Source organism: Vespa velutina, chromosome 4, assembly GCF_912470025.1.
Source record: "Vespa velutina chromosome 4, iVesVel2.1, whole genome shotgun sequence".
NCBI classification, from domain to species: domain Eukaryota; kingdom Metazoa; phylum Arthropoda; class Insecta; order Hymenoptera; family Vespidae; genus Vespa; species Vespa velutina.
In genome coordinates, this window is record NC_062191.1 from 10,959,622 (window position 1) to 10,984,550 (window position 24,929).

The 24,929-nt window shown below is 39.6% G+C and overlaps 1 protein-coding gene across 1 annotated transcript; it reads right to left on the minus strand.

The window, feature by feature from the left end:
* Window positions 1–18,581: 18,581 nt before the first annotated feature.
* Window positions 18,582–21,208, minus strand: LOC124948568. Its single transcript, XM_047492359.1, has 2 exons — window positions 20,875–21,208; window positions 18,582–20,192 (listed from the first exon to the last, which is right to left on the minus strand). Exons 1-2 carry the CDS (start codon window positions 21,206–21,208, stop codon window positions 19,510–19,512), a joined length of 1,017 nt encoding a protein of 338 aa, XP_047348315.1. The 3' UTR covers window positions 18,582–19,509.
* Window positions 21,209–24,929: the final 3,721 nt, after the last annotated feature.

The following is a 24,929-nucleotide window of genomic DNA, read 5'->3' on the forward strand; positions in this document are numbered from 1 at the left end:
GAGAGGAATTCTCATAACTACTCTGACTTTACGGAATATTTCCAAATTCGACAGCCGTATGGGTTCGAGAGGCACTCGTATAACTTTATTCCGACTAATTAGAATATTTCCAAGCCCCACAGTCGCATTGGTTCTCAAGACTTTCGAATAACTTTTCTTCGAGTAGAAGAAATAGTACCTAATCCGAAAGATGCATTGGTAAGAGAGGCACTCGCATAACTTTCCCTCGTCTACTCAAAATATGTCCGAGTACGACAACCATATTGGTCGAATGTTACTAGCATAACATTCACTCGACTAGTCGGAATATTTCTGAGTCCAACAGTCGCATTGGCTCACAATTAATTCGCATAACTTACCCTAGATTTGTCGGGACATTTTCAAGTCAGACAGTCGCAATGGTTCGAGAGGCACTTGTATATCAATTCCTCGATTAGGCGGTACATTTCCAAGTCCAACGGTCGCTTAGAGTCGAGTAGCACTAGCATAAGTTTGAAGTGACTAGTCGGAATATTTCCAACTCCGACAGAAGCAATGGTTCGTCATGGCCTAGCACAACTTTCACTCGAATAGTCGGATTATGTTCTAGTCCAGCAGCCGTATTCTCCCTAGAAGCAGTCGCATTACTTTCCCTCGACTACTCGGAATATTTTCAAGTCCGATAACAGATTTGATCCCAGAGTAACTCATATAACTTTCTTTCGACAGATTATTTACAAATCCGAGAGACGGATTTGTTCGAGAAGCATAACTTTCCCTCGACCAGTCCGAATAATTCCAAGTCTGTCAATCGCATTGTTTCACAAATCATTCGCATAATTCAAGCTTGACTAGTAGTAAAATTTTCTAGTTTGACAGCCGCACTGGTTCTAGTGGCTCTGCCGTAAATTTTCCTCGACCTGTCGGAATATTGCCGTCTGGCAGTCGCATCGTTCAAGAGGCACTCACATAACAATCCTTCGACTACTCGGAATATTTCCAACAATTTCATTCGTCCATTCGACAATCGCTTTGGTTCACACCTCAATTGCATATCTTTTTTTCGTCTAGTCGAACTATTTCCATGTCTAACAGTAGCATTGGTTCAATAACTAGTTGTATAACTATCCCTCGACTAGTCGGAATATTTCCAAGTACGACATTCGCATTGGTTCCAGAGGCAATCGGATAACATTCCATCAACTATTCGTGTCATTTCCAAGTCCGACAATAGCAATAAGTCGGGCGAAACTCGTGTAACTTCCACGCGACTAGTTGGAATATTTCCTAGCCCGACAGTCGTAATGATCCGAGAGACACTGGCATAACTTTCCATCGACTACTCGGATATTACCCAGTCCGACAGACGCCTATTGTCACATTGGTTCACAAATCATTCGCATAACGATATTTCGGCTAGTCAGAATATTACTAAGATCGACAGGCGTTTTATTGCGAGTGGCACTTGCACAAATTACAACCGACTATTCAGAATATTTATAAGTCCCACAGTCGCAAAGTTACGAGAGGCACTCGCATATCTTTCCTTCGACTTGCAGAGTTTTCCAGAAATACTTGCATAACTTTCACACGACTAGTCGGAATACTTCCAAGTCTTACACGCGCAATGTTTCAAATTATTCTCGCATAATCTTTCCTCTACTAGTCGGTATATTTCCAAGCCTGACTGCCGCATTGGATCCAATGTCACTCGTATAACTTAACTTCGACAAGTCGGAATTTGTTCAAGTCCGGCAACCTGAGTCTATAGGCACTCGCATAAACATTCCACAACTAGTCGGAACTTTTCCAAGCCCGGCATTTGTATTAGTTCTCAAATCAATCGCATAACTTTCTTTCGACTTGGCGGAATATTTACAAAATCGACAGTCGCATTGTTTCGAGAGTCACTCGCATATCTCTCTCTCTACTAGGCAGGATATTTCCAAGACCGACAGCCTCATTGTTCCGAAAGGCACTTGCATATATATCTCTCTACTAGACGGGATACTTCCAAGACCGGTAGCCGCTATGGTTTAAGAGGCTGTCGCATATCTTTCCTTGGATCTGTCGGTATGTTTCGAAGACCAGCAGCCGCATTATTTTCGAAAATTACTTGCATAAAGTTCCCTCGACTAGTAGGCATCCTTCCAAGTCTGACAGTCGCATTAGTGAACAAGAAAGTCGTATAACTTTCCTTCGAATAGTCGAGATATTTCCTACTTCGTTCGTCGCGTTGGTCCTAGTTTCAATCGCATAACTTTCCTTCGACTAGTCGGAATATTTTCAAGTCCGACATTTGGATTGGTTTGAGGCACTCGTAAAACATTCATTTGATCACTGGGAATTTTCCTAATTCAGATAGTCGCATTTGTTCTAGAATCACTCGCATAAATATCCCTCGATTAGTCATAATAATTCCAAGTACGACAGCTGCATTAGTTCGAGTGGCACTCGCATAAGATTCCCTCGACTTGTCGGAATATGTCTATGCAATACAGTCGCATTGGTAATAGATGTATTCGCATAACTCTCCCTCGACTACTAGGAATACTTCCAAGTCCGTTTGTTGCATTGTTTTGGGAAGCACACGCATAACTTTCCCCAAATTGTCGAAATTTCTCCAAGTCCGTCAATCGCATTTGTTTAAAGTCACTCGCATAACGTTCCCTCGATTAGTCGGAATATTTCCAAGTATAATAGTCGCATTTGTTTTAGAATCACTCGCATAAATTTCCCTCTACTAGTCGTGATATGTCCAAGTACGAGAGTTTCATTGGTCCAGGAGGCACAAGCAAACCTTCCCATCGATTACTCGGAATATTTCCAATTCCGACAGTCGCATTGGTTCACAAGTCACTCGCATAACTTTCCCACGACCAGTCGGAATATTTCTAAGAACGACAGCCGCATTGTTTCGAGAGGCCACTGCATAACATTCCGCCGACTATGCGGAATGTATCCAAGCCCGGCAGCCATATTGGCTCGAAAGGCACTCTCGTAAATTTTTCCGGACAAGTTGGAATATTTCCAAGTCTGACATGTATATGTTTGCCAAAGGCAATCGCATAACTTTGCCTCGACTAGTGGGAATATTTTCAAGCCCGACAGTCACAATAGTTCGAGATGTACTTGCACAACTTTCCCTCGACTAATCTTAATTTTTCCAAGTCTGACAGCAGTTTTGATTCGATAGGCACCCACGTAAATTTCTCCCGTCTAGTTGGAGTATTATCAAGTCCGACATCCGCATTGCTTCTGGAGGTAATCGCATAAATTTCTCTCGACTATTCGGAATATATCCAAGCCCGATAGTCGCATTGTTTCGAGAGGCAATCATATAACTTTCCCTCGACTAGTCGCAATATTTTATAGACCTAAGGGCTCATTGTTTCACTTGTCACTAGTATAAATTTTTCTCGTTTAGTCTGAATATTCCTTGTCCGGCAGTCGTATTGATTCGAGGGGCATCCGCATATATTACCCTCTATTAGGCATAATATTTCCACGTTCCATTGGCGTAATGTTGCGAGACGCACTTGCATAACTTTCCCACGGCTCCCATGCTATTTCCATGTCGAAAATCGTATTGGGTTGAGAGTCACACGCATAACTTGCGTTCGACTAGTGTTGTTATTTCCACGTCCAACATCCGCATTGGTTAATGAGTCACTTGCATAACTTTCCATCGACTACTCGGAATTTTTTCAATTCCAACAGTCGCTTTGTTTCAGAAATGACAAGCATAACTTTCACTCGACTAGTCGAAGTATTTTTAATTCCAAGACCGCGTTGGTTCAAGGCACACATGCATAACTTTCCCACGACTAATCGGTTTATTTCCAAATCCCACAGTCGCAATGGTTCGAAGGACGCGCGCATAATTTTCGCTCCACTCGTCGGAGCTTCTCAAGTCTGACAGCCAAATTGGTACGAGAGGCACTCGCATAAAATTCTTCGAAATGTCGGAATGCTTCCAAGACCGACAGCTGCATTGTTTTGAGAAGCATTCGCAAAACTATCCTTCGATTAGTTGAAATATTTCAAATTCCAACAGTCGCATTGGTTCGAGAGGCACTCTCATATCATCTCCCCGACTACTCGGAAAATTATAAATTTGAACATTCGCTTTGGTTCACAAGTCACTAGCATAACTTTTCTTTGTTTAGTCGAAATATTTCCAAGTCCGACATCCGCATTGTTTCGAGATGTATTCGCACAACTTTCTCTCGACTAGTCGGAATATGTCCAAGTCCAGCAGCCTTATTGCATCTAAGGGCTTAAATTTATTCCGACTAGGTGGAATATTTCCAAGTTCAACATCCACATTGGTTATAGACGAAATCGCATAACTTTCCCCCTACTAGTCGGGTTATTTCCAAGTGCAACAGTTGCAATTGGACCGGGATGCATTCGCATCATTTTCATTTGACTAGTCGAGATATTTCCAAGTTCGACAGTAGCATTGGATCACAATACACTTGCATAACTTTCCCTGGACTACTCGGAATATTTCTAAGTAAAACAGACGCGTTCTTTCAAGAGGCACTCGCATTAATTTCCCTTGACTAGGCGGGATATTTTCATATACGGGAGTCGCATGTGTTCGAGTGTCCCTCGCATAACTTTTCCTCGACTGGTCAGAATTCTTCCTTCTCCGACAGCCGAATTGGTTCGATAGGCACAAGCATAACTTTCCCTAGAATGGTCGGTGTATTTCCAAGTTCGACAGTCGTATTCATTCACAAGTCATTCATATTACTCATACTGATCTTGTCAGAACAGTTCCAAAACCGACAGATCCTTTGCTTTGAGCAACTTTCCATCGAACAGTCGGTTCATTTCCAAGTCCCACAGTCGTATTGGTTCCAGAGGCACTCGCATAACTTTCCCACCCCTACTGGGAAAATTTCCAAGAACGATAACAGCTTTGTTTTCAGAGTAACTAGTATAACTTTCCCTTGACTAGTCGGAATATTTTCCAGTCCGATAGCCGCATTTCATCGAGATGCATTCGAATGACTTTCCTTGACTATTCGGAATTTGTCCAAGACCGGCAGTCATATTGGCTCGATAGGCACTCGCATAATCTTCCCTCGACTAGTCGGAACATTTCCACGTTCAACATTCCTATTAGTCCTCAAATCAATTGCAAATCTTTCCTCGACTAATTGGAATGCTTCTAAGACCTGCAGTCTTAGAAGAGGCACTCGAAAAACTCTCCCCCTATAAATTGTAATATTTTCAATATCGACAGCCACATTGTTTCCAAAGGCCTCGCATAACTTTTCCCCGACTAGGCGGGATATTTTCCAGTGCGACAAGCCGGACTCCGACATTCCCGGCTGAACTGGATTCATGACCCTATGATCTAATGACCCTTTATGATGACAGATCCTTTGCAAAACTCCGCGAATAGGGAGAAAGCCTCGGCTGTGGTGAGAAATTGTCTCGCCAATTCCGGCCATATAGTTTCACGGAAAATTTTCTTCAGAACCTCTCTCTGTGGTTTTAAAACCAAAGAGTCGATGATGTATTACGAAACCATGTCCTCTTCACTAAACTCGCATGCTCCTTCCGTAATAATGTCCAGCTACATCAGCTTTTCCTTGATGGCTTCGTGTCTTGCAAGAAACTGACATGTGAAATTGTTAGAAGAGACGAATTGGGCATCCATCATGTTCTTGATGTTCGGGAATAACGTAAATTTTGTCCTATCTTTGGAGGAGTTCTCCCACCAAGACTGCCAAACCTTAGAGATTTCCTCATCGACCTGTCTTGCTATCGCGCGTTTAATATTCGTGCATTCCGGTTTGGCGTAGCTGTCTTTGTGCATCTATTTTTCCTAATGTCGTATAGTCTTCGTCGTTTCAGTAACTGGAGATCTTTCGTGGACTTCGCTGCTATGACGCAGAAGGATTCCATTGCTGTTGTGCGATACGCGGATATGACCGAGATGAGGGCCGATCGCTGGATCGCGCTTAACTTTATGAAATCTCCTTCAATGCAGAGATCAGACCATCATGCTGCCGCGTACGTGACCATAGGTGCAAACACGTCTCGATAGATCGCTCGGAGGGCGCAGTGGAGGAGTCCCCATTCTCTATCTGCTAACCTACTTAGCTTTACGAACAATGGGCCGACCTTGTCGTTGAGATAACGGCAGTGTGTCCTTTATCGAAGTTTATCCCGAGATATCTAACGGAATTCCTAAATTTAATATTATTATTCCGTATCTTTATGGGAGGCCTGCTCGCTAGGTCAGTTTTTTTTCGCCGGATTTCGCTTTCTATCCGGATATTTTCCTCCCCTTCTGCCGATGGGTTTTCTTTTAACCCAATCGCCCAGACAATCGCTTTCGTCTTACGTTTGGAGATTGTCAATTTCGCCGACGTGCACCATCGGGTGATGCTTTTAACCACACGATTTCCTTTCTCTTCGAGTTCTTTCCTTGAGTCTCCATCTACGTAGACGAGTAGATCGTCCGCGTACGCAATCGCGTTGACTTTCGAGGATTCCTCCAGGATCCTGAGGAGCTGAACGGACATCAGTTTGCAGAAGAAGGGGCCGAGGACCGATCCTTGTGGGCATCCTCTAGTGGCCTGCTTTGAAAACTCATGATCTCCCAGGGCAATTTTACGGTCCGCGAAGTAGCGTGTCATCACTTTAAAGGCGTTCCACGGGCAGTCCCTATCTTGGAGTACCTTGAGAACTAGAGGCCACTAAACATTGTTGAAGACTTCCGAGATGTCGAATAAAAACGCGATGACATATCTCTATGAGGAGGCAGTAACGAATCGACGCGTCTCTACGATTGCTTCTTCTATGGAACGTCCCTGGACAAACCCAAACTGTCCGATATTTTCCCCGGCACGAGGGAGGTACCGTTGAGGCGCAGCTTCCGCAAACTTTCCATAACCTTTCATATGACGGAGAGAAAGCATTTCAAACTTTAGTGCTCGGGATGTTCCGTGTCTCTATTGTCGCCTTTCAGGAGTGCTCTTAAGAAGCCCTCTTTCCAAATAGACGGGAAGATACCCCATTGAAGGCATCCGTTGAAAAGGTCCACGAATTAGAATGGGATGACGGCAAATGCTCTTTTAAGCACACATATCTCGACTAGATCCGGCCTCAGGGCATTGTCGTTATTGAGTGCCCTATGACCCGCGACCTCTTCCTCCGTGAAGAGTGGGGCATCGCCGTTTCGAAAACGTCTCCTGAGAAATTCCGTACCGCTCTCTGTTTTGGTGTGTCTTCGGATACGCTGTCGTCCGGGACATGCGTATTGAGTAAGAATCTAGCCGTTCCTTAGATGTTTGCGGTCTTCCATCCGTCTCGTTTAAGAGTATTAATTTTTGGCGCGTAGTTTGCCCACCTGTTGTTTGTAAACGTACCCCCACGGTTTCACGTTGCCCTGTTCCGTAACGAATTTCCTCCAACTAACTAATTTTGCACGTCGTACTTCTTTGATGTATGCTCGTAGCGTAGAACGATACGCGTGCATTAACCCGAGGTGTTCCTGATTTTCATTTTCTCGCTGGAACGCGCGTCTTAACCTATCTACCGCTTTCTTCTTGTTCGTTAGCACTGATGTCCATCATGGTTTGAACTTCCGGTGAGCCTTTTTCCGGGGTATAGATTCAGAGCAGGCAGTCTGTAGGACACTAGTGAGCATGTTTTCTCGTTTCTCTACTTTTGAAGCCGATCCTAAACTGCTTCAATCTAACATTGCCGCGGTAAGCGAGAGCAAGCGAAGAAGTCCCAGACGGCCCTCCTGGTATTGAACGTCCTGTTCCCGTCGCCCCGAGTATCGCCCCGCCGAAACAACTTGGCCTTCGGGGGATGTATTGCGATGTCTATTGGATTATTGTCACTGGACGTCCAGCCTGTTCTTACCTTGCATTGGACAATTAGTCGCCTCATGGAGTGCGACGAGAGGGTTACGTCAATGTATGAGGAGCCTCTCCTGGTTCAGAATGTATGTGGCTACTTTATGTCGTTAATAACTTTTAGCCGGGATGCCCGGATGATGGCTTCTAACGTCGAGCCTCTTTCGTCTGTGCCCTGATGGCCCCAGGAAGGAGATCACGCGTTGGCGTCCAGTGATACTATTTCTCTCTCCCCCCTTAGGGCTCGAAGAACTGATTCCAAGTGTTCATTTCTTTACCGCGGATGGATTTGCAGGGTTCTGCAAAAGTGCCCCGCGGCGCCTCGAGTTGAAGATCTGCGCCTATCACATCGGTGATTTCAGGTGCGTTGTCCGCTTCGAGAGTTGCCGATGGGACGTAGCCTATTTCTAGGATTGTTTTCGGTAGATCCCGGGATGAATCCTTGCTGTCTTGCTCGGCATCTTGCTCTATTATCGGAGGTAAGTGTTTTTTCGTGCGTTCCTGTGGCGCTGTCGTCGCAGGGGATGTCGCTATTTGTAGGGACTGGGGGCGTAAGTTCCGCTTCCAGGGAGTTTTGCGCGGAAAGCTTGCAGATGCACGATCGAGTTCGCGGTCACGTGATTATCAATCCGCACCCTGGGTTCTGTTCGATCAGTCTATTATTCGAACTGGATGGACTTATCGCGGGTGTTCTGGTGGTGTTTTCTTCTAAACTAATCGCTGCCGATTTAGCGTCAGCAGCATTCGCTTGCACGACCATGGAAGATGGCCTCAGCAAACTCCTATCGCACCATCACAAAACTTCTATAGCCTATCGAAGACTGGCTACCACCTTATGAGGCCCGTGTAGTGCGGGTGTAGGAACGCAGTGGGGGTCGATTGGTAAGCGGCCTTGGACGATTGCGCAATTGCCCGGCGTGTTTCTGCGTTCTTACGCTATCCTACGCTAGAATTGCATCCACTCGTCACCATCGCAGTCGCGCTAGCTGCATTCAGCGACGCTTTGCACGAGCTACTCCTCACCACGCTAACTGCCCTTGGGAAAGCGTCCACCTGAAGATCCGAACGGGAGGCTAGATTACCTTTGGAATATTTTGGCCCACAGGCAACCAACATGGAATTTAAAGAGGCGACTTCTTAATTAAATATATGAAAAAAAGAAGCCGAAGGAAAACTTTTAAGCTGAAAGAAATCGTTTAAAAAAAGGTAATAATAAGAATTTGTGAAGGAAAGTAGTCCCTCTTAGTTATACTTCTATTTATGGTGAAGTGATGGTGCGATGATCGGACAACCGTTGAAGTACTTCAGTGAAATGCTTTAAATGAATGGGTTTAAAAGAATGGTCAGAGATCATCTAGTCTGGGTGCTCTATTAAGAAAATTTAAGTTAAGTACTTAGGAGAGTAGAGAAGGAACATGTAATCAAGGTACTCTAACAAGGGCACTTTAAGTAAGAGGGTTTAGAGGGGAGTTAAATTAAATAAGATCAATGTCCTTTCATAAAAGTACTTTAGGTAAAGGGATTCAGGAGGAAAAGAGAGAATATATGATCATGGTGTTTATAATATGACTTTAAGTAAAAGGGCATATTGAGAGAGGAAGGGACATATGATCGAAGTTCTTAGATAAAGTATTTTGGGTAAGATGACTTGGAAGCAACAGAACATACAATCAAGTACATTAGTAGAGGTACCTGGAGTAAAAGGACTTTGAAGGGAAAGAATAATCTTGCAATCAAATGCTTTGACAAAAGTACTATGAGTAGAAGGACATAGGAACTAAAGAAAGAGCATACAGTCAAGGTATTTTAGTAAAATTACTTTAGGTAGAAGAGCTTGGAAAAGAAGAAGAGGGACATATAATCCAAGTGTTTTTGTAAGAATACTTTACGTAATGCGACTTGGAAGGAAAAGAGGTAACATATGATTAAATACTTTGGTTGAAATACTTTACATGAAAGGATTTTGGGAAGGAAAGAGAGAACACACAATCATGATTCTTTATTAAAAGTACTTTGAGTGACAGAACTTGAAAGGGGAGGAATATAATCAATCATAGTGGAGGTACTTTGGTAACTTACTTTATGGGAGGATACTTGGAAAGGATAGAGCATACAACCTAGGTACTTTAAATGTGCTTTAGATAAGGGGACTTAGAAATGGGAGTAAAGAACACAACCAAAGTTCTTTAGTAGAAGTACTTTAAGTCAAGGGACTTAGAATGAAAAGAAAGATCATCTAATAAATGTTTTATTGCTAATACTTTAAGTAAGGGACTTAATAAGAGAAAAGAAAAAAAGAACATATGATCAACATACTTGGTAAAGGTACATCTGGTTAGAGGACGTAAAGAACATAACCAGGACAGTTGGACCAAGTACTTCAATAAAAATACTTTAATAACAGGAATTAGAAGAATAGGAGAATCTCCAGTCGCATTGCTACACACGTCACTCGCATATCTTTTTCCGTCTAATTAGAATATTTCTAGGACCAACAGTAGAATTGTTTCGAGAGACACTCTCATCAATACTCCATCTTGTTGAAGTAAGGTTATGTGAGTGACTTGTAAACCAATGAGACTGTCGGAGTTAAAAATATTCCGTTTAGAGGAGTGATAGTTATTCCGATAGATAGTAATTCCGACAATTGCATTGGTTCTAGACGCGCTCTCATAACTTTACCACTACTAGACGGAATATTTCTAGGTCCAGCAGTCGCATTGGTTTGAGATGCATTCGTTTAACTTTCCCTCAACAGAAATGAATATTGCTAAGTCCGACATTCGCATTGGTTTGAGATGCACTCGTTTAACTTTCCCTGGACAGAAATGAATATTGCTAAGTCCGACATTCGCATTGGTTTGAGATGCACTCGTTTAACTTTTCCTCGACAGAAATGAATATTGCTAAGTCCGACAGTCGCATTGTTTCGATTGGCACTAACACAATTATTTCTCAATTTTTTGGAATATTTCCTAGTTCAATAATCGCATTGGTTCACAAGGCATTCACATACATTTCCCTCGACTAGTCGAAAAATTTCCATGTCCGACAGTTGTATCGGTTCAAGTAGCACTCGTACAAATATTTCTCAATTATTTGTAATATTTCCCAGATCAATATTCGCATTGGTTCACAAGGCATTCGCATAATTTTCTCTCGACATGGCGGAATAATTTCAAGTTCAACAATCGAACTTGGTTCACAAATTACACGCACAACATTCCCTCGACTAAATGAAATATTTCTAGGACCGACCACCACAATAGTTCGAAAGGAACTCCCAAAAGTTTTCCTCGACAAGTTGAAATATTTCCAAGACCGACAATTGCATTGCTACGGTGCACTCTTATAACGTTTCCACGACAAGTCGGAATATTTCTAGGTCTGATAGACGCATTGGTCCGAGTAGAACTCACACAACTTTGACTCTAGTCGGAATATTTCTAGGTCCGACAGAGGCATTGGTTCAAGAGCCACTGCATACCTTTCCCTCGACATGTCGGAATATTTCCAAGTCCGTCAGTCAAATTGATTCACAAGTCAAACGCATAACTGTCCCTCGACTAGTCGGAATATTTCCAAGTTTGACAATCCCATTGGTTCATCAGTTGCTCATATAACCTTTCTTCTCCTATTCGAAATATTGGTATCGCGTTGGTTTTAGGTGCACTCTCATAAATTTTCCACTACTGAACCGAATATTTCTAGGTCCACCTGTGCATTGGTTCGAGATGCACTCGCATAACTTTCTCTCGAATAATCGGAATGGTTCCAATTCCTATAATCGCAATGTTTCTAGAGGTTCTCGCATAATCTTCCCTCGACAGGACGGAATATCTCTAAGAGCGAAAGTCACATTGGTTCGAGGGACTATCACATAACATTCCCTCGACTGGGCGTAATATTTCGAGGACCGACTTTCGCATTCGAGAGGGCCTATCATTATTTTCCTTAAACTAGTAGGAACATTTCTAAGTGCGATAGTCGCGGTGGTCCGAGAAGTAATCGCACAACCTTCCCTAGACTAGTCAGAATTTTTCCAATTTCGACAGTCACATTGGGGCGAGAGGCACTTGCACAACTTTACCTCGACTAGTCGGAATATATCTAGGTCTTTCATTCTCTTTGGTTGGTGAGAATCTCGCATAACTTTCCCTCGACTAATGGTAATATTTCTAGGTCCGACTGTCGTGGTGCTACGAGATACACTCGATCAACTTTCCCTCTATGAGTCGGAGTATTACCAAGTCCGATAGTCGCATTGGTTCATAAGACACTAGCATAGCTTTCCTTCGACTAGTCGGGATATTTCTAAATACGACTGTCGCATTTGCGCGAGAGAAAATCGCATAATTTTCCCTCGACTATTTGTAATATATCTAGGCCCGACAGTTGCATTGTTTTCAGAGGACATCGAATAACTTTCCCTCGACTAGTCGGAATAATTCCAAGTCAGTCAGTCGCATTGGGTCAAGAGGTACTCGCACATCATTCCCTGGTCTATTCGAAACATTTCTAACTCCGACAGTCCTACTGGTTCGAGAGGCATTTTTATAACAATCCTACTACTAGTTGGAATATATCTGGATCCGTCAGGCGTATTGTTTTGAGAGGCACTCGCATGACTTTCCCTCGACAAATCCGAATATTTCAGAGTCAGTCTATCGCATTGATTCATGTTGCACTCGCTTAACTTTCCCTCGACTAGACAGCAATTTCTGGGTCCGATAGTCGCATTGGTGTGAAAGGTAATCGTATAACCTTCCCTCGACTAGTCGAAATGATTAGAAGGCAGACAGTACCATTGGTTCGTGTGGCACTCGTATTATTTTCCATCGACTAGTCGGAATATTTCCAATTTCGACAGTCACTTCTGTTCACAAGTTACTCGCATAGCTTTTACCCGACTAGTCAGAATCTTTGCAAGTCCAACAGTCTCATTAGTTCACACGTCACTTGCATAACTCCATGTCGACTTGTCGGGTTATTTTAATATCAGACAACGGCAATGATTTAAAAGATCCTCGCATAACTTACTCTCGACTAGTCGGAATAGATTCAAGTCTGTTAGTCGCTTTGGTTCGAGATGCAGTTGTATAACATACCCTAGTCTAGACGGAGTTTTTCAAATTCCGACAGCTGCATTGGTTCGAGTGGCACTCGCACAAATTTTTCTCGCCTAACTGGAATATTGCCAAGATCAATAGTCGCATTGTTTCACAAGTCATTCGCATAACTTTACCCCGGTTAGAGAACATATTTCAAATTCCGAGAATCGCATTTGTTCGAGGGGAACTAATATAACACGTATATCCCAAGAATAGAGGTGATATTTCCTAGTCCGCCAATCACATTGGTCCACAAGTTATTTCCATAACTTTCCCTCGAATAGACGGAAAATTTCCAAGTCCGACAATCGCATTGTTTCGAGGGGCACTCTCATAACTTTCATTCAAATAGTCGGAATATTTTTAGGCCCGACAGTCGGATTGGATCGAAAGGCACTCTCATAACTTTCCCTTGAATAGTCGGATAGTTTCCAAATCCGACAGTCGCATTGGTTCAAGAGGCATTCGCGTAACTTTGCCTCAACTTCTTGCAATGTTTCTAAGTGCGTCTTTCACATTGGTTCCAGAGGTATCCTCAAATCTTATCCTCGACTAGTTGGAATATATATAGGTCCCACAGACGCATTGTTTTGAGAGGCACTAGAATAACTTTCCTTCGACTAGTCGGAATATTTCCAAGACAAACAGTCACATTATTTTGTGAAGCCCACTCTCCCTCGACTAGTCTGAGTATATCCAAGTCGACATTCTCATTTGTAGGAGAGAAACTCACACAACTTATCCACGTCCAGTCGGACATTTCTGAGTCCGACAGACGCATTGTTTCGAGAAGCACTCGCACTACTTTCCCTCGACTAGCAGGAATAATTCCATGTCCGACAGCCGCATAGTTTCCATAGGCATTCATATATCATTTCCTCGTCTAGTCGGAATATTTCGAAGAGCGAACGTCACATTGATTCACAAGGCCTTCGCATAACTCTCCCACGATTAATGGGAATATTTCCAAATCCGACATTCGCTTTAATTCGACTGGCACTCGCATATCTTTCTCTCGACTAGACGGCTTATTTCAAAATCCGAAGTTCGCATTGGATCGAGTGTCACTCGCACGATTTTCACTCGACTAGTGTATTTCGAAGTCCGACAGACGAATTGGTTCGAGAGATACTAGCATAACCTTTCCTCGACTAGTTCGAATATTTCCAAGTTCGACAGCCGAATCGATTTGAGAGGCACTCGCATATTATTCCCACGAATAGGCGGAATAGTACTTAGTGCGACAGTCGTATAGGTCCGAGAGGCACTCGCATAAATTTCCCTCGAATAGTCGAAATATATTCAAGACAAGTAGTCGTATTGCTACGAGAGGGACTCGCACAACTTTCCCTAGGCAAGTATAAATATTTCCGAGTCCTACAATCGAATTGGTTCGAGATGCGCTCGCTCAACTTCCCGTCGACTAAATCGAACATTTCTAGTACCTAGAGACGCTTTGGTTAGAGAGGCACCAATTTCCCCCGACTAGTCGGTAAATTTCTGAAATTAATAGAGATTTCAACTTTTCGTACTTCGATGATACTCACATATGAACGAAAAATCGTATATACGACATGATACAATGTTAAATATATCGATTCCAATAAAAATAGTAGTTTGACTTAATGAAATGCAGCGTTCTGAATCGATTGGTAACATTTTTAAAACTGTGATACAAGTATTTACGAAGATATTACGATTTTTCTCTACTCACATAGCGAAATTCGCATACGACGATTTCATTTTTCGACAATTTTCATGTTATTACACGTATTTACAGATAGTAAAAACGTTATATTGTTTATATATTCTTAAATCTGCGTCGAAAGAATATAAAGTCAATGAAATTAATAGAGATTTCAACTTTTCGTATTTCGATGATATGCATACATGAACAAATAATCGTGTATACGATATGAAGTATACGATATATATATATATATATATATATATATATATATATATATATATATATACACAATATTTATTATACTTTCTGCATTTTTCGTGAAGTAAATCCATATTGACGTCGTATCAAGTACGAATTTCTTCATTTTATGGAATCTTGAAAAAATCTCCAAGGTTTATTGGTTTATCAGGATAAGTATGGTAGTATTCACTGGTTTCATGTTTTTCACTTTTCTTCTGTCTATTGGAGTAAACTACATAATTTAATTTTTTACCTTTGCACATTTCATGAAGTTTACCACTTAATCTGATATCAGAAAAAGAAGTAAAAGCTATAGATCTTTCTTGTTGAGAATTATTAGTCAGTTAGTCGCCTAGTATATTAACATATTTCAAATGTCTTAATTTGTTATTGTATTGATTTTTTTCACAATCTTATGTAAGACACATGAATTAATTATAGACATTTCCATGTCTCAAAAAAAACATTTTTCTTCATCACTTAGGAGACTTCCTCATAAAACAATAAGTAGATACGTACAGATCAGCTCGATCAATGCCCCCACGTAAGTTGTGTTGCTGGCATGTGCATTATGCTTTCTAATACTAGACTTTTTTTATCTTTTCATAGAATTCTTTTTAAATCCATCATTCCAGCATCATTCCTATTACTTAAAAGTTACACAGTTCTCTTATCCTTCCACGTTAAAAATGTGATTTTTCCTTTTTTATAGAAACAAGTTTTCTTGTCTAAAAACTAGGATATTTTTTGTAAATGTTGGAATAGCTTTCCTCTTAGTTTTTATAGTACTAGTCAAATGGCATTTCATTTTTATTGGTTCTGCTGCCGAAGATATATTGGCATAATATCTATCAGTAAACATATGGTAATCCTGTGCTTTGAAAATTTTATTTAACAACTTTTGATATAAATGCAGCGGAATTCTAGTGCTAACTGGTAGATTTGGACGACTAAGATTTTCAGATGTAATATTTTCATAATAAGCTAGGATAGTACAGATATATCCTGTTTCAGAATTCATCATTGCATAGATTCTTATACTCCATTTTGTTGGTTTAATCGGGTTATATATAATGAAAAAATTTGCCCTTCAAATTTTACTATGGATTCATCTAGATGAATATTTTGATCAGGAATGAACTGTTCAGAAAATATTGAATTTAAATATTCTAAAAAAATACTGACTCGTTGTATTTTAAGATTTTTGCTATCTGAGTTATGAATCTTTAAATGAAGCATTCAAAATATTGATTGACTCGAGTTCTTGTAAATATATCCGTAATAAGAATTCTACTGTTATGTTTAGCTGACGAAACGCTGACGCAACCCTGACGCAACCCTGAATGTAAATAGGAGGAGATTTATTTTCTTTATTTGTTTTGGTGTTACCTGTTGGTGTAGCATCGGTTTCAGAGAGTATACTGTATGAGTTGTGTGTCTGTATATCTTGTAGCCATATTTCGAATTGATGAAACGTGTGTGAATTTGACATATCTGTAATTGTATTAGATTCCCTCTTTTTACTAGTAGATAGAAACTCAGCTTGGTAGATTGAAGCGTTAGTGGACATGTAGACATCCTTTACTTCGTTATTTGATGTGTTCCGTATGGAGTAGGTGTCTCCCAATATTGAGACTTTTAGGTTTAATGGTGGCATATTTGAGCCAGCGACCATACGATGTACGCCTATTGTCTCACTGCGCCGAAATAATACAAGAGGTCGTTAATGTACGTTAAAAGGACTATAAACAAAAACAAGTCACGAGTAATAGGAAATACGTCTATCCTGTAAAAATTTAGCGAATAGAATGAAACAATCAATAGATACGTATAGATCAAATCGATCAATGCCCTCCCACGTAAGTTGTACTGCTGGCAACTGCAGTATGCTTTCTAATTCTAGACGTTTTGTATCTCTTCATAGAATTCTTTTTGAATCCATCATTCCAGCATCATTCCAATTACTTAAAAGTTACACAATTCTCTTGCCCTTCAGGGCTAAAAATGTGATTTTTCCTTTTTTATAGAAACAAGTTTTCTTATCTAAAAACTTGAATATTTTTTGTAAATATATCCGAGTTCTTGTAAATATATCCGTAATAAGAATTCTACTGTTATGTTTAGTTGACCAATATAGAAATAGGCATTGTACATAGAATGTATATTGTATTTTGAATGAATCAATGAAAATCCAAAATTCATCTTTACTTACATCATGTCATGCTGGCCATATGGAGTCTTTAGTTAGATTTTAGCAACTATAACAAGATAAATAACAACAATAACAAGATTTTGTATAGTTGTTTATTTCCTTTATTATTTCATCGACTAGCTGGTTCGTGAAAAACAGTTTGAAAAACTGAATCGGTTCAAAAATATTAAAAGATCTGTTACTTTTGATCCTATTGAAAAATTTACTCTAAGTGGCATGTATCCATTCTCTGTAATACTGACCCAATCATCTTCCTTTGAGATGCTTGCGTTATTATCGGTGTCAGATTCAATAGTCCCGTACTCACAGAAATCACTTGAATCCTTAAGATTTGTGAAAAATATTATAGGTTTTATGGCATATCAATGGTTATGCGTGTAAATGGAATTTAACCTTATATTTGATCGTTATAATGAGCACTTTATCTTTGTAAGTTTCCACCACGTGGATGAGCTTCGTCTTGTCGTCATTTCTATCACACTGCACTGTACTTGAGTGTTCTCAATGGTAAGTGCTGCTGTTCGTAATGATGACGATGGTGATGATGTTGTTGCTCTTGCTCTTATTTTTGTTGTTGAATCTTCTCTGTGATTGAAAATATCAGAATGGAAAAAGAATGTTTTCCCGAAATAGAATAGAATTTTGCCTAGAAATAGTCTCCGTGGATTCTTCTCTAATCTTGAACAATGAGTGACAAAATGGAATGAACTTGTCTGAATGAATCTGTATTCCTTAGCCTAGTTATTCATTTTTCTTCGAAATTCGTTAGATACATGTATGTGGACTTTCGATCCAAAGATGTGCATGTATTTAAAATCTGGTTTCGTTCTATCCATCTTCAACAATATTCAAACACTTAACAGATCATAACTATTTAATAAATATCCACACAGAATGAAGTCGCTCGTTCTCATTTATGCAAATGTGACATCTTTCGTCGTTACTGTATATAATATAGGTCCTTGCAACGATTCGGCAGGTGTCAGTTTCGTTGCCAGCCCTTCATAAAGAACATCGTATTTATTAAATCCACAGCTGTCGGTAGGTATGTTTGACCAGTACGTCTCACTTCCGTCTGAGTCGAGGCAGTCTTCCTCGTCCAATATACAAACGGTTCCTGTTTGTAGGTGTATTTGATTGGCTTTTGTTTTCACGGTGGCGTAATAGTCTCGTAACGTGATTTTGACAGATGCATGTACCACTACGTCGTCCCATGTACCGTAAAAGTCACTATCACTAAACGTACCGGCATTTTTCTATACCTAATCTTACCGTAAGGGGTCATTTGACCCCTTATGAAATAAACGTTGATTTTTCGTAAAAAATTTTTTATTTATTAAAGGAAATAATTTGCAACAACATTTCTAATATCGTATAAAATAATTAAAAACATATTTTTATTGCTATAAACAAAACAATCAACTAATTACATCTTTTACATATGATGGGTTTCTCCTTCGTACATTTCCCGCAAACAAATTTTTTACAAATTATGCAAGTTTGTGTTGTTTTATTGCTTGCGCAAAATCTTATTTGACATGTTTTCCTGGATTGTGAATTATTATTGGAGCTGCTTGATATTCCTTCTCGTTGGTTTCCCTTTTCTTCTTCACAAAATTCGAGGTACTCTGTAACAAGCTCGTCTGCTAATTGTAATTGGAAGCGTTGCCTTGAGAGCTTCAACCCAGTTGTTTTCTGATAGAGTATCCACGAATTGATTCCAGCGAAATCCAAAATATTGAAAAATACCTGCATAGGCCATCTATTGCATTTCGATTTGACGCTATACTTTCGCACCATTTGGTCAACTACATCGACGCCAAATTTGGTTTTATTATAGTAAATGATTGTTTCGGGTGTCTTCCTTCTATTGTTCTTGATTTTTACGGTTTTATGTTTGGTACTCAGTATCACTACTTTTTTTCTTGGTTTTGATTTATAAATCGTTAGCGTACAGTCATTTGATTTTTATGCCATTGTTGAAAGAAGTTGCAAATTATCTTTTGTTGTTTTTGCAAGTACGGGCAATTCCCTCCTGTTCGCACGCATTGTTCCCACTAACGTTGTCCTTTTCACCAATAATTTTGCAGCCAGAGATGCAGTCGTAAAAAAATTGTCAGTTGTAATATTTCTTTTACAGTTGGTGATAGGTTCAACTAATTTCATCACAACAAATTTGCTGAATAGTATTGACGTCGGTCTGGTTTCATCACGTCCTAAGTAAGGCAAACCGTTTACAACGTATTTGGATTTTACATCAGACGCTAATCAAAATTTTATTCCTAATTTGTCGGACTTGTTTGGCATGTATTGTGTAAATTTGCATCTAGTTTTTGTGGGAAAGAGTTTCTCATCAATGCTCAAATCCGCGCCTGGCTTGTAACAACTCTAGCAATTTTCTATGAATTTCTTCCATACGTCTGAAATGAGAGCGAATTTGTTCGCACTCAAACGTTGAATTCGTTGGCTTCTATCATCGAATCGCAGAAATCTCAAAATTTCTGGGAAGGCGTTCCTACTCATTGCATTCGAAAAAAAGGAAGATCCCCATCTCGAATTCCACAGGTGGGAAATAGATACATTTTTTGCCTGATAAGCGCCACGTGCATATAACACTCCAATAAATGCATATAATTTTTTTATAGGCAGATCCCATGTAGTCCCCAAAACTCGTAAAGCTTCTGCTTCTGTATATTTCTTTATGTTTTCAATAATGGTGTGATCTATTATCACCGAAAATGCAGATGAGGCTTTACCAGACATAATATCTCTTTTGGCGTGTGCCGTTGGACCTGATACTTCTCTGAAAGAAAGTGGTGGTCTTCCGATTGCCGGCCTTTCTCGGATTCGCTGCCAAACAGTTCCATCAAGAGCCATGACAGTGTCTTCAAAATTCTGTTCACTATCACTTTCAGAATCTGATAAAAATCTTTGGCGCTTCTGTCCTCTACGGAGATTTAAAAAATACCCAGTTTCATCGGCAACCACATTATCATCCTGAGTTTCCTCATTGTCTGGAAAATCACTTTGGCTTCCACTTTGATCATCTTCAGGTATTGAATCTTCTTCATCTGAATGCACTTCACTTATTTGTCGAATTCTTTCCAACTGTCTCACTGACCGTGCAGAGATATTCAGGGTTGCAGTGAAACACAAAGCCAATTGAATGAAACAGAAATAGTCAAAATATAAATAAAACTGTTGTGTATTGTCACTGCTTGTCGAACTTTAATTCTTGTAGACTCCGATCTTTGCTCTGCGACTCTCAATATACGACTGCATTTCTATTTCGTTTAGCTACAGAGAACTCATTGGAGGGAGTGTTGCTTGTGAATCTCCGATAAGGGTCCGTTCTGTTTATGCGTTACGTTATATGGACCTGGTTGGGTCGTCCAAGTGCTTACACCGAAACCAAACAAACATATCAGGTTCAAATAAATAAAACCTTTACTTGAGAAGCGTATCTGAGTTTAGAACTAAGGTTCCAGTTGGAGAACTGCCGAAAAATACGTTAACTTCGTATGGGGTCAAATGACTCCTCGTGGTAAATAAGGTAGGTAAAGAATTTTTGTCGGTAAAAAATAAGCTACGAGAAAAACGGAAAGCGAGAAATTGAATAATCCGATGATATAAGAATTTACAAAAAGTCAAATGACCGACAAAAAAAACTAAATGTACGAATTTAAAGTAAATTTTCAAAAGGGGTCATTTGACCCCGCTTGGTACGTTTAGTGCTATACGGGGAGCCCTTACAAGTGCCATCTGTTGTAGCGGTACCACTTATAGTAATGCTCCTTGTATCAGTGCTGTTCTTCTTTACGCCAGAAATAAAGACATTTGATCCGATAGAGAGTGTGCCTGTAGAGTGTAGCTGTTGGCACAACTGATGCGTTAGCATGAACAAATATTCTCGACGTCTATTGTGAACAATAGATGTGTGTGAATGCATGCCACAGTGGAATATCGTGCGATCTATTTCCACACGACCTTGTAGAACTCTCACAGTGTTGTAGTCGTTAGTCTGTAGTAGTTGTACGTATACGGTGTTGTCGATTGGTAGTAAATTCGAGATCTCGCAGTCAGCCATATCCAGGAGAGAGTACGATGTGATGTTTAAGGATGCGTGGCGCAATCATATCCTACTAATGCTTTTTTTTGTTTCATTCGTGTTTCAATCAACACGATTTCACGTGAATAACAGGAATATAACGGTCTTCTAGGGATATCCTATGAATTTGAAATTGCAGCATTTCGTAGATGGGATTGATTCTGAAATAAATTAATATCGATTGCTCGTATTCCGTAAAAAGTAGTCCTTGATTTCTAGAAATATTCTCAATAGAAAACAAAAGAAGTTTTGGTTTAATGAGATTCCAAATCTTCAAGATTAATTAGATTTGAATTTCAAGGACTTTCATATTTATAGCTAAAGTAAAGTACACGAAAAGTATACGAACACTTCAATAGTCTATTCCGCAATAGACGAATGGTTTCGCTAGGGATATTCTAGGAGTCGGGAGATCCCCCATAATTATCTGTTTTGCAATTGGCGCAATACGAAAATATTTAATATAATTTCGCATGAAATGTCTTAACGTATTTTTCCAGTTATTGATCAAAAACGTTGTCACAAAGAAGCTAGCATAGATTAATGACCAGCATGAAGTAATCTTTCATGCACGTTCATGATCAACATCTTCGTAATTTTGTGTTTCGGAGGTAGCAGCACGATAGTGTCGAGCACGGCAGTGCGGAATGTAATTTTTTTTTGACGCCTCATTCGAATATAAAGACGGAAAATGCCTTTCAGTAACTCTTTCAGGATTATTATTATTTCGTGCAACTGAACATTTCATATCTGATTTTTGTTTCCTGTATGTTTGCAATAATTGTCGTATAAGAGTTAAATGAAATTTGACAAACGGTAATTTTGTTGCAGTCGCAGCTGTATAAACGCTCTTTGTATATGGATGGTCATTCTTCGAAGGCGTATATATACGCCCGTCGGAGCGAAAGGGTTTAGAAGATTAGAATATTGAAGAGAATTATCCTCTCTCTCTCCCTCTCCCTCTCTCTCTCTCTCTCTCTCTCTCTCTCTCTCTCTCTCTCTCTCTCTCTCTCTCTCTCTCTCTCTCTCTCTCTCTCTCTCCTTTCCTCTTTTCGATGTTACATTATTCTTATTCACTAAATCTATATTATTTCTTACGTTACCCAAGAAACCTCGGTGTTCACTCTTTCTCTTCAGACCATCGTTTATCAAAGCTTCACATACTTGCTTCCGTCTTTCATCTCCACAATCAAACGCTAACCTTCAATATTAACATCCTTTCACGTTACAACATATCTGCAGAAATGCTTTGTATATACGTTTCCCGATTCAGAATGCTAGGCTGATACACTTGTAACAATATTATAATTTTATATATTAAAGTAAAGTACTTTCTAATATTAATCTTGCATATATTATTAATTATATTAACATTTTGCTTAAAAATAACATTTCACGCGTTTCTTTCTTATAAGCTATTAAACCTTTTATTTATCTAAATTATTTAGCTGCAACTGTTTTTAAATAATTCTGCACTCCCACCTCCTATGGAATTCTGGCCCTTCTCCTATGGCCATCTAATCTTTCCATATCCCGTCACGCTTAACAAGCTGATACATTAGTATTTTATATTGCATATGTGAAGATACAATAACAAATGGCTAAGTTACTTGGCTTTCGTCATTTCCAAGATATTGTCGTTTTGTCATTCGTAAATTAATATGCCCACTTTGATAGTTACTCTCATTTTTGATAAAATATCACTTACAGGATTTGTTGATAACCATAAAATTTTATCTTTAATGTTTACGCTTTAATGTTTACAATAATCAATTTCATTGTATGAAGTTTTCATACATGTAGACATCTGAATTTTCTCCATTTCTGAACTTCTTCTTTTGCAAGCTCAATACTTCTTCTAGGTTATTGATTATAGCCTTTGCCCAATATTTTATGGTGATCATTACAGATTCCATCATCTCCATCGCTTAATTGACAAAACGGTATCACTTCAATCTCTTTATTAATGCGAACTCCTTTATTGGTCCTAGCCATGCAGTATCTTATCTTAGCAACTGTTCTACGTAACTCTTCTAAATCCAAATCCGTGCTTGCTGAAATCGATACTATCGTATTGCCCAAAGGAATGAGCAATTCGCAGCTGTCCCTGTGACCACATCTTAACCAAATATCTCTATCATCGTTCATGGTAATAGGGCATGCCATTTCCCTTCAGCAATTGACAGTTGTGCCTCTTAGTTCTGCAGGATAGAATCCATCAAAAATGTCCATCAAAAACATTTGTAATGCCCTCGTTGTTTATCGCTACTAATACCTCAGCTGGTAAATCTATCCGACACTTACCTTTAATAGACTTACCATAATAGCTGGTCAGCAACTACAAAGCTTCGTTGACTCTGAAAAAAAGTGAACTCCTTTCTATTTGACATGGAACCTCTTTTTAACAAAGGCTTCTTTTCACTTATCAGTGCTTTGAGTACTATTGGTGTCATTTAAGTCCTACACTCTACCCTCAAACTCTGATATAAATACATTCCACACATTTGTGTATGATGTGCTTCTCTTTTTTGCTATTGTTCCCGAGCTATAAATGTTATCGAATTTTCTAGCTACCTGTAGTACCCATCACATTTTTCTACTTTAGATCCTACTTTCAAACAATTTTATGTGCTCATCCCATATTAGATCATACTCCATATTCAATTTTCCGTATTTGGTTTTAGTATTCATAGAGTACACTAAACTTTTCAGTCTAAACTAATTAGTTCTTTTGTTAACTTTCAAACCTCTGCCGGATGATCTATTGCATTGTGATAATATTGCTCATTGCAAATAGATTGCAGTAAGTTAGACGTTCTCCTTTCATATACTGTCAACTTACAAGCATAGCCTCGCATTAACAGATACCATTTTGGTAATAATAAACCAACGGTTCCCAATTTAACATCCCTAAAGTTCCTAGGGAGCAAATGTAGTACTTGATCCAATCCATGCCAAACACCATCAATCTTTACCAAACATACTTTATCGCTCTCCTTCAATTTAGAAATTAGATCTAAACTCTCTAACAAAAAGCTTCTATCGCTAGCTTGTCTTTTAAATCAAAAGCTGGTATCCTTGATTTCATCTACTAAATACTCTCCGCTATCTACTGACAATAGTCCAAAGCGTTGTACTACGTTTGTTACTAATGCTATATCCACATTACTATTTGTTCTTATTTGAATAGGCCGGACGTAAAATACGTTTTCAACCTTTTTGTGATCATAGACACTAAGAAGTACTCAACAAACCCATCAAATCCACTACATTGATGGAATATAAATTTAACGTCTCCAAAACAGTTTGAATACGCCCCATATAGTTGATATTTTGTAGCCGCCTCTGTACTCATGTGTTGTCCTCCTTGGTTGTTCCACATTAGTGGGTTCCTAATTACTTATATCTGTCACAAAGTTTTCCCGATAGCCTACTTGCAAAATGGTCAGTAACTTACCCTGCTCATATTATTTGCTACAGGTCTATAGCATCCCGTACCAGATTCTTGGCATCACTTATCCAATCCCATCTAGAGTTCACTTGGATGAAGCATCATATTTCAATGGGCGCTAGAAATGGCTAGAAGCACTAGAAGTCATCGCTTCTTCTTCCATCAATTCCAGTTCTTTCCTAACTTTTTTATCGAGGACAACATCACAGTCGAATTCCATTCAATTAGCATTCTATTAGCCAGTCTAGC